General features: G+C 38.1%; 1 protein-coding gene across 1 annotated transcript; it reads right to left on the bottom strand.

The window, feature by feature from the left end:
- Nucleotides 1–3,504: 3,504 nt before the first annotated feature.
- On the bottom strand, nucleotides 3,505–11,316 carry LOC150107908 (noggin-2-like). The gene is made up of 3 exons (XM_090415431.1): nucleotides 11,209–11,316; nucleotides 10,164–10,970; nucleotides 3,505–4,782 (listed from the first exon to the last, which is right to left on the bottom strand). The coding sequence occupies exon 2, from the start codon at nucleotides 10,968–10,970 to the stop codon at nucleotides 10,215–10,217; it is 756 nt and encodes a 251-aa protein (XP_090271557.1). The 5' UTR covers nucleotides 11,209–11,316; the 3' UTR covers nucleotides 3,505–4,782; nucleotides 10,164–10,214.
- Between the last annotated feature and the right edge of the window lie 275 nt (nucleotides 11,317–11,591).

The following is an 11,591-nucleotide window of genomic DNA, read 5'->3' as shown; positions in this document are numbered from 1 at the left end:
CAATAGGGAATGCAAGACCCGCTGGTAAGCACTGCTGTTAGTATCATTTGCGAGAAAAGCTCCTCTGTGGTTTTCACTTGCAATAGTTCGTTTCTGATCAGTTGGAAGAGTAGAACAGACCTTTATAAAATTTTAATGTGCACATTATTTGTAACATGCCACTAATGCTCGAGATTGTCAAGTGATGTATTTCGAATGTGAAAAATCAGAGACATAAAATAAATAGGGAACAATGCATTTGTCATGATCTTCCGTCTCAAAGGATGACACAGCATAGTACGGGGTTAATTTTAAAATTGTTTTTAAGGATATATACACACACACACACATTCAAACTAGATTTTGAATGATGCGATTTCAATCCCTATTGCACACTTAGAACAAATTATACGATATATAAAGGATCATTTGCTGCTCAGGTTACATCTGTTGTTCTTCGAGATGAAGTCAAAAGCGAAAGCGGTTATTAAATGGTTTCTTATGTTAGACCAGCGGGGGAAGAAAAAAAAAAAGCACTAACGGAAGTAAACATGTTAGCAGAATTGCTTCCTGTCAGTGATTTGCCAACTAGCGCATATTTCCGAGCGGGGCTGGTTATGCTGCAAACTAGTGTCGTATATTTTCTCTACTAAACACCCATCAGTGTCGCTGCTGCTACAGAAAGCCATCCGTTACAGCTTCGTTGTAGATATCTCGTCTGGCCAAAAGCCCTGGGTCACGCCACAACCCTTTAATCGTGGCGTCTGTTATTAATAGTCGAGAGGTGGTAGCGAAGTGTGCGAGACTACCGACTTCGCAGACATCCATATCGTTGTCGTTCGTTACATTAATGATAAGCGTCGCCAGAGGGACACTTTCTAAGACTCATTTGACGGGGAAACCAGCGAGAGTGTGGGTGCTCGGGCGCACACCCAATGCCGCCGTTGCTTCCGCACAAGGTATCGACGCTAAAAAAGAATTCATCAAGAGATGCATCTTAACATCGTTCCACTTTACTTCCTTTTCGTGTCATCGTCGAAATTTCGCCTCCACATAACTCGGCGGCAGCAGCATTTGTGATAAGCAGCCAAATACCCAGAATTACACTTTTCTCAAAATTGAGGACGCAGTCCAACAGTAAACATCGATTCTTTGCATGTTTTTCTATGCTAGGCTTTCAAACCAAAACGAGGCTTAAACTCTTCCGGATGTGAATCCGTTTTTGTTACTGATTATGGAATGAATTTATTTTTCCTAAGTGTCGGCGTTTTTGTGCATCTTGCATTGTTGGTTTGTAGTTTATTGGACTCATTACTTAGCATAAAAGCCCTTCAATTCTTTAAAAGTTATTAGCATTATTGTAACTTAGGGATATTCGTGACAGCGAATAGCCCGAGTAAATGACTATGTACACGTAATTTACTGAGGAGGTATTCAAAGTAGCTGTTGGTCTCTTTGGCCGAGTCTCCATTCCTAAAGCTGCAGTCCGTGGGTTCAAAGCTCACTAGGAAACGGATGCGTGTAAAAATTCAGGTAGTAGATCCTTATCACTTACTGTGGATTCACCACTTTTTTTAACGAAAGTCTGGAGTTTGTTCGAAGGCATCTTAGGTTTCCATAGTAGGGTCCCATGTATCTAATCCTTAATGTTCGTACATTATAAAAATGAGCTATAAACTTCCAGCCACTTGTGAACAGAATTAAAAGTTAACTTCTGTAACTTTTAATTCATACCGATTAAAATATCGGCCATTTATCAGTCATCTTATTCTTCTGAGCGGAACAAGCAACTCCTGCATATGCCTATTCAGAAGTATTTTCAATTTTGTTAACTTTAATTCAGAAAGGAAGCTTGTTGATCTGACTAATATGAGTCGACTATAAGAGAAATTCGTTTCGGAAAAGAAATTAAAATATTAAATAGGATTTAGCCACCTTAGTTTTCAAAACGTACGTTGTATACTTTCGCGAATTTGTGATTTGTTGAAGTGATGATGCGCTATTTCTCACTTAATGCATCTTAATGTAGTCAACGAAGACCACAGTATTAGTATTACATATTACACAGTATTATGTATTACTTTTTTTGCATATCCCGATTTGAGAAGCGAATTTAATATCAAAAAGGAGACGTTCGTTGGTAAAGAACTGCATTAGCGCAGCCAAGGTTGTATTTCCACGGTGGTGGTGTCAACGTATGAAACAGATTATTGTATCGTAGGGAGAAGGGGGAAAAAAATGGTCTCGCACCACAGCCACACTGAGTGGCCCGTATCATCTCTCCAGCCAAAACCTTTGGGTGGAACTCGAATATAAATATTCACAGAACATTCATGCCTATCGGATGTTTTGCAGGTGTTTAGGTGGGCGATGAACTTTGTTCGCTGTGAAACTACCACCTTGCTTATTGCAGAACTAGTGTTTTGAATTATAGTCTAAGTGCCTAAAGCTATTGGGGGAAGGTATATTATGTTTTAATTGAGTGTTTTTTCTGACCTGTTTATTGGGATGAACAACTCTACATTTCCATATAAGATCGGATAAATAACTTATGTGAAGGATGAAGTGTCTGGAGAGTTCCATGTTTCGTTTGTAGAATAGATTTTCCAGATTTAAAAAACCTTTAGTGTACGTTTATAGCATCAGCCTTTTATGGCAGTAACAGCTACTGGAGGTATGGCATCATCGTGCAGATGGTCCATGAAATTCCTTTTTCATACGATCTGTCACGATGGGACGAGTGCCGAGATATTCTTTAGCAACAGTTTGTGGGCTTATTTTCTGTTCATTTGAGCTTTCTTCTAATTTCGAATGTACGAGAGTATGAAAGCTCTAAATCGGGGATCCACAGAATTTCGCCTGAAGCTAAGAACGCCTCTTTGCAGGAGGCGTCAAGTTGGACTGTACAGTTGTGTGTAGACACAAGCGTTACACAAAATCTCGTGTAGCGAAGCCTGTGAGGATTTCACTTGTGCTCAAATTTTTTTCGAACACTTCTGGAGACATTAACTGAAGAGCATATTAAGGAAATTAAAAAAGGTATCGTCATTCAGATCTTGATCTTAAGATTACTTTGAATAATTATGTAGAGTTAAAATAAACAGTTTTTTCCCCATCATGAGGGAAGTACCGAATATATCACACATTTCGAGGCTAAATTTTAAAATCTTGAAAATGCTTTTCCCCACTCCCCCGGAAGTGAGATATGTATCAATTATGAACTTAGTATCTGATTTCTAATACAAAAGTGCATTTAAATCATTTAATCTAAAAGGTGAGTAGCTAAATTGGAATTTAACATCGAGATAAATTTGAAATCACACACCGGAAACTAAATTTTATGCTGTTCTCACGTGTTCTGAATGCCAAAACTCCTCAATAGATCATGTACACATAGGAGAAATATTTCTGTTTAAAAAAAAAATGAAGTTCGAAAAAGGGTGGTCTGTCAGTTTGAGTATGAGACTCCTGCTTATCAAGTATCCAGTCTAGAAGAGCTTGAATTTCTTTTAATTGCTTCAAAAATACACAAAAACCGAATATTAAACACTTATTTCAAATACAAGCATTGGAAATGACCAAATTCTGTAAACTTTACAAATGGATCTTATAAATATCCAAGCATCGAAACTATGAAATCTCAGAACACCAAACTGTACAAAAAGCTCCCTTTAAAGTGAATCGAGATTATTTCCCTAGCAGGCAGAATTTCATGTTAACATTCTGTCTTTCACTATAATTTTGGTGCTTCTAGCCGATTTCAGTTATTGAAAAAATATACACATTTTCTAACGATAAAAGCTAAATATACACAACACTAAATTACGATAACACAATAAATTATAACTATTACAAAGTGTGCATTGCATCACGTCACGATTTATTTAAATGCAGACGACTAGAAAGCTAACATTTAGAAAACTAACTTCACCGATTTTCATTTCTTTCTATTGCACTCACAAGAGAAAATTCACTACGTAAGTAAACCAGCACGAAGCTATTTTCTGGCCAGACGATTGTTGAAGCATTTTGATGTTCGAAGTTTTCTCCACCAGGAGAAATATTTTTCGCTCATATAACTTACTGAAAATAAACGAAATGACTAATTATCGCATGATTATATTCTGTTAGCACGAATACAGTTACGCTTTGTGAAATTAAGTAGAATTTGCGCTCTTAGATACAGAACTCTATAAAAATATTTTAAGTACCGAAGATATTGAAAAACTCGCATAAAATTTCAAGAAAGCTAACCGAATTACAAAAATCTCATCTCTTTTGTACTCTGTTTATAGGCAGTCAGTTTCCGGCTCAACTTTCCAAGAAGAGGAGCAGAAACTCCAACTTCTTTTATTATTCTTTAAGTGAATTAAAAAGAATCGCGCTTCGATCGTAGAGGAATTCTCGGAATCTTTCCAAGGCATCAAAAACCTACAAAAGAAAAATTGTCTCTTGGAATTCAGTCAGGGTACATTTCTCCTTCAGAGCAAACCGAGCAGTCACTGCAAAGAAAACTTCTCTTCGTCAAAATATTAAGCATCCATCATTCCGAGACCCGATGTGCGCATGCGTCATTCGATGGCTCAGGAAAACGTCTATTTACTGGTGTCGCTTGGAAATACTACAATGCATAATCAGGGTACAACCGTTCTTAGCCGCCAAATAATTTTCATTCTTGTTGCGTTTACGCAGACGCAGGTAACGTCCTCTGGTGACGGATTAGTTGTTCTTGCTTTGTATCTATCATAGCTATGGAGGATGGCAGCGTAAAATGACGTCTAGGGGTGATTAGGAGTTGTGCACCTACAAAGGATAAAATAAATATGCATAAAATGAAACGTTATGGATATGAAATAAAACTGAATTTCCAAAATAGAATAATCGAAGTTCAAAATCTGAAACAATTTCAAAAAGTAAATTTTAAAATTTAAATTAAAATATAATTTAAAAATATTGACGGCAGCAAAAAATGGTAAACTATTTAATATCAGAAGGAAGCAAGTGTGTGTTAACTGCTTGTGTTCGTTGGTCGTATCTGTTTGGGAAAAATAAAGTCATCTTTCTATTAACTTGAACTCTTTTAATAATAAGATGAACACATTTTGTGTTGCAAGCGTGTCGGATACCCGTTAATACACCGGCTTCGGATCTAAATCAACTAACTACTCGTTTACTATTTCCCTTCGTTTCATAAAGTGGGGTCACTAATGATTTTTCAATTTCTCTACAGTTTGACTGCAAGACCCATCAGGCGAAGTTACGACAATGTCAGTGTTTTTACAATGAAATTATAAATTACTAGTTATTTATATGGAGTAGTTTGTGAAGCCAGTCATAGGGCTTCACAAGCTATACGTACAACCGACAGTATTAAAATCGCACACGCTAAATCTAATGGCACGACGCAAACCTATTCTACACCCTTGAATAGTTACAAACAATCGTTTATTTTATAGCGTTGTGCTGTTTGACAAATCGTATATTGCTTTCTTCATAAATCATACTTCTTTTTTTTTGTGGTTACAAATTATTCAGGAAATAAAATACATTACAGACTAAATGGTACAACAAAAATGAGTTAGAATATTCACGACCAATGTCTTTCACGATATGGAAGATAAGTCATAAGATATTTTCCCAAATACCCATCCAAAATTAGCATTTAAGATATTTTCAATTAAGTCGGATTATTCAACCTCAGAAGGAAGTGACGGAGTTTCCTCCTGGGAAATTGTGCACTTTTCGCAAAATAGATAACCAGCCATTGAACTCAACGGATAATCCATTTTCTCGTGGCCTTATTCTAAATAGCGTTATTTAAGTTAGGAGACTAGCAAGATCCCTTTCTAAAGGTTTCCTCTAGCTTTGAAACTACAGTTTGTAATTTCACAGCTAGTTAAATTTGTAATCTTAGCTACCTACAGCGTTAATGGAATATTTTGAAAGAAAGTTCTGATGCTGAAAATATTACATCTGCTTTCGAACGAAAGTTGCACAAACTGCAGTGAATTCCAGTTAATACCAGTTCACCTCCACCTGTTTGTCAAACAGCTGCTTACAGAAAGATTCGAAAATGGCCAGATTTATAAATAGAATTTAACTCTTATACAAGTACATGAATAGTTATAAGGAAGGAGTATATTCAGGTATTTTCCTGTTACTAGACAGAGATTCTCTCTTTGACTTGTTTCTCAAAATTAAAAAGAGTAAGATTCAGGTATCGTTGCGTCGAGCAATGAGCATCGTCTGCCAACTGTATGTGTTCTCAGGGCAATCTTTGTAGAGAACAATCAGTTTCAGGCTGGAAAACTTCCACTTTTGTATGAGACAGATATGAGAATCCAAATAGTTGCTGAGAGAAAATAACTACCTTTCGTTATTTTGTAAAAGACAGCGTGAGCTGAAAGTGGTCCAGCGATAGTTGAATAGAACTCAGAAACCTTGATTTGATCGAAATAAGCCAACATTTTGTCTCTTATAAAAACTATCTGCTAAATACACGCGTCTATCTACGAGTTCGTACTGTCTCCACTCTGCAATCAATAGGGCTGTTAGCCTGAATTGCAATGTGGCATGAATGTTCCTGAATATATTTAAAAGAGGAGATATTTTAGTATCCTGGTGTGAGTTACCACTCTGCATACTAGAGCCCCAAACTGGCTCGACAGAATCTCATGTTCGGTCTCTACAGAACAGATTTTAAACCTAAAGGATTAACTAACCCTTATTCTACATGCAGTACTAATATGCAACAGGTTTACAACACTTCGTGAACGAAATGCATATTTAAAAAATAATTTTTTAAATTTCAAAACTGTATGACAGGTCCTTTACATGGAAGCAAATATTTAAAATTTTCCATCGTCATGCTTTCATAGGAACATTTTGCTATGGAAATCATCATTGGAACGATGATCCCTTCAGAAGAATGATCACATTGAAAAAAAAACACTATCATACTAAAAAGAAAGAAAAGCTTTAAGAATAAGTGCTCACTCAATGACCAACAGGTATAAATGAAAATTCGGATTAGAATTAGCTTTTGATGGAAACTTTCGAAAAGAATATCGGTTTAATCTTGATTTAAAACCTGATGATGGGAATAGAGTACTATTATGTATATGATATTCATTAGCTTTGTTTAGAGTTAAAGGATCGAGGTTGTTTGGAATTACACCAATCAATTATATGACCAGATTATTCTTGACGGGTTGTTAATTGTGGAACCGAAGTTTCCTACCAGGAAATTTGGGTTCCACACCCGACTCCTTTTGTATGGGACCTGGATAACAGTGAAACAAAATAACAATGATTATTTACGTGACAGGATGCACTTTGGAAAGTTCTGTATATTAAAGAAAATGCTTATGGAAATACTATTTATACTTCATCAGGAAGAAATCCTTCCACCTATGTTATCAGACTTGCGATATTCGAGAAATTAAAAAATAATAAAAAGACCAATGATTAAAACGAGTAAGATGGTTAAAATGTCACAGACGACAGCTTTCATGCAACAAAAGGCTCTTAGTTAATGGTAGCTTCAGATTGATCTTTTGATGCAAGAAAATATTAAATTCAGCAATGAATCAAACCAGTCTGGAAATAGATGAGCGATGTTAGCAATAAGGATGGGGGAACTACTACGTGAAGAGAAAAGGGCAAGCGTCTACTAGCTGTAGAGAATTTGTAGGAAAACTAACTTCTGCGTGTGTGTGTGTGGGGGGGGGTATTCAAACCCCAAGGTATACAGCGCCTGATTTTATATTTACAATCCTTTGATACACTGCAATAGAAGTTGTTTTAAATTTAGATATGGAATACAATATTATTAAATACAGTTACAAGGACACAATCGATTACCGTACGAAAAAAAAAAAAAAAAGTTTCCATCATACTTAAACAAAAATGGGTCATAATGTCTTCACTGCACTTTTACACAACCATACAGAGAAGCATCAAATTTTGGACGGGCAATCCAACACCTAATTCTGACATAAGAAAAGTTGCAAAGATTCATTTGTAAATGACTTTCAATCGTGACTACAAACACTAAAAATTCAATCAAGATATATTCGCAAGTATTTCGTGATACCTATAGAATAAAAGTTAATGAATCGAAGCCCCGACTTCAAGAATGAACTAAATTTGGAATGGACAATTGGAGACGAATCAATGTTAGTGATTAACTCTAAGCATACAATGATTTCAGGAGCGTAAATATGAAAGCTATGACTTGATAAATGGCATGATTTCCTAAAAACGCTCGGCGAACCATAAAAATCTTGATAATGAACTAACTTTCTGATCACGTGTAGACTCGTAAAAATGAAATATTCGCACAACAGACCCTTTGAGATATTATTACGTTTGTACAAATCTCGCTATTGATATGAACTAAACAGTTTAATGACTTGCTATCATAATGACGTTAGTAAAGGGTTGGGTACCTTTCATACACCAATACTGCAGATGGATTACCGCAAAACCTGCTTAAAGACCGAAAATGATCATTTTTTCACTACTTCAGACCTCCAATAAGCAGATGGTCTTACATCACGTGATGAGAACTTCCACCTGAAAACTTTCACAAAATAGATGCCGCTTCTGGATTCGAATTCACAGAATGCTGTTTGCAAAGAGTGCTAGCATCTCCTTTATTATGGCTTTACCCAAGAAAAATTGATCACGTCTCTGGTGCATAGTTAATTATTACCCAGCATAGATGGATATCCCGAACAGAAATCGGTTCGGGATATCCATCGTAGAAAGGTTTGTTTCACAACAACATTTTATTTGGTGAAAAATTACCACAGCAGCTAACTCTATGTAGCTGCGTTTCACAAACTAAGGACACAAATTACAAGCACCTATTAGTTTTGTCCATCCATCTGTACGCAGGAAAAGTTTTGGATGGACTGGGTTTTCGGAAATTTGCCAAATGGGATCCTTATAAACATTTGTCTACAGCTAATTTTTTTTTCTTTCCAAATTGAACAGTTTTCGTGGACAAAATATTTCAAAATGAAACCAAGTAATCCGTCAATAGAATTAATGAAATTTAATATTTAGATCGAAATGTATCGGGCAGTTTTCATTTTTGGTCACATCAAACCACCATTAGGACAAAATGATGAAATTACTCAATAGAAAACATCAGCTTTCACCAGACGGAATGTAACAAATTTGATATTGGAGATCTGAAATTTATCATCTGATATTTTATTTTATCACTAAAATATCAGATGATATTTTAGTGATAAAATGAGGTAAAACCGTAAAAATTATGTTGCGGGTGACAACAAAAATATCTAGAACACATAAGCCAAACACTGCTCTAGTTTAATTGCTGAGAATATTGAGAAACACTTTCATTACTGCCTTGGTTGACTTTTGTATTCTTTGTTGGAGCTTGTAATTAATGACCGTTTCTGAAATCGTTTATTTAAACCAAAAGAAATTAAATGGCATTAAATTCCAATTAGAAAGGAATTATCACATGTCATTTCGAAACAGTATCTAGTTTGGTCCCTACAAATGATCTAATCTGAACAAAGATTGAATTGTTTCGTTAACATTTTGTCAACGTACTTAAATAAACACATTTAACTGAAAAACCTCCAAAGAGAGGATTTGTGTGAGTGCAAATGAATGAATGAAGCAAATCACCAGCTAACCGAATCATTAATTTCTTTCACATTTCAGCGTTATTCTGATGTGTCCGAATTATTCTGCATTATTTTCGTTCGTGTTTAGGAGTATTGATGGGATTTTGTACATTTTTTCTATACGTTATCTCCAACAAACACTAAATTCCTCTAAACATCGTACACTGAAAGGATGATCCCACCTCTGTGCACTTTGATCATCAAGGGGATCAGAGTGCACGTGGCGACCGTAATTATTCATTGTGTAAATGATGAATGAGTAGATGACATGACTGCTTGGTTGAAGAATGAGAAAAGTCAGTGCCGCAACGTGCTTGTTAAGCGCCGAGCATAACAAGCACGCCGTTTTCCGCCTTGTGAGAGATCATTTCACCGATTGATAAATTAAACGAAAATTTCAGTCGAGATTACGATGGAATCTTGCCCGACTTTTCCTTAGTAAACGTCATCTGTTCGGTGAATGACTCTGTACGGAAGATTTATCACACCCAATAACCAACACACACACAAACTTACCGTTCACAGGCTAGCCAGCAGCTAGGTGCGTAGGCGGGCGAGGGCGTCTTTCTAACAGCTACACCTACACTCCGTGATGACCGGGTAGCGTACAGGAAACCACTGGCAGAGTCGCTGCAGGTCCCAGTCATGGCAGTGCCACCGCAAGATAGTCTTGTCCTCGGAGCGTCGCGCCTTGCAGGACATGCCGCGAGGGAAGGAGCAGGTGTTGGCGGTGAAACAATGACCTTCGAGGATCCAGCGGGGCCAGAAGCGGATGCCGAGGTCCTTCCAACGATAGGCGACGGGACAGTAGCTGTACATCCACAGGATCTCCTTGAACCTCCTCTTCAGCTTCTTTCCCAATTTCAAGCCGACTCTACTTCCGTCCGGCATGCGAACGTGGTTAAGACGGATCCTTCGGATTTCGCGGGGCATAGCACCGACCGGAATCACGTGACCTTGTTTGTTTCGCTTCGTTTCGAAGTTGAAAGTGGTGACGTTCGGATAATGGGAAGGCTGCTGTTCACTCATGAATTTATCGTCGAAATTTGGCCCCAATTTTCGGCGGAGTTCTTCGACGTCCATGTCTTCCGGTTTAGGATCGTAGATCTCGCCAGGTGGTTCAATGAGCTCGAGGACAGGTAAGTCTAGAGATGGAGCCGGCCGCACCTCAGGTCTTCCCTCCTCGTATCGGGCAGCCGGACGACTATTAGAGGTCACTGTAGACTGGGGACACAGGAAGAGAACGTAGAGGAAGTGGGACAGCAGGAGCCATCGGTGACCACGAGCGTCCACTGCAATTACGAAACACCTTCGGCAGGACATCTGAGGAAGAGAGAAAAGCCGCGTCACTTTAGGTGAGTATTTTAGATCGCAAATGGCTTAATACGTATTACGCGAAAAAGTTAGTCATGCGCTCGTTCTAAGTAGCCTGTTGCCATAGCAGCAGTTTGATTAAAAGTCTAGCAGGCAACTTAAAAGCGTAAAACAGCAACAGGTTACAGCAAATGCTTCGGCGTCGGGTCAAATAAGCATGCAATTAGGCAGGTGCGCTGAAATTTACCTCGTTTGACTCGGAAACTGTTATTGCAAAATTGGCAGGATCGACAGACAGGTGACATGCACTGGAAGAAGTTGGTAGGTCGGATGTGTGTAGTTCCCACGCGCCGGGCACGTGGGTACTTCTAGCCGACTGAACAGCAGACTGTCGAGAGAGGTTCACAGACTCAAATCATCGACAGCTGGGGAGGTGGAAAAGGAGGGTGGGGGACAGAAAACTGATGCGCGAGTCCTGGTGCAGCACTGCACAATAACAAACAAACGCACACATCCACACTCGCATAAGCTCCGCGCACGTCCGAAGAGATTTCATCCCCTTCTAACATCACAGCACTCACCGCATCGCTCGCGAGCGACAGCCCGTCTAGACGCACGGGAGATGAGGCG

This window comes from Typopeltis vanoorti, chromosome 3 (genome assembly GCF_054136105.1).
Source record: "Typopeltis vanoorti isolate ZY-2024b chromosome 3, IOZ_Tvanoo_1.0, whole genome shotgun sequence".
Taxonomy (NCBI): Eukaryota; Metazoa; Arthropoda; class Arachnida; order Uropygi; family Thelyphonidae; genus Typopeltis; species Typopeltis vanoorti.
The sequence above is the reverse complement of the archived record's forward strand: the minus strand, read 5'-3'. Positions and strand labels throughout refer to the sequence as shown.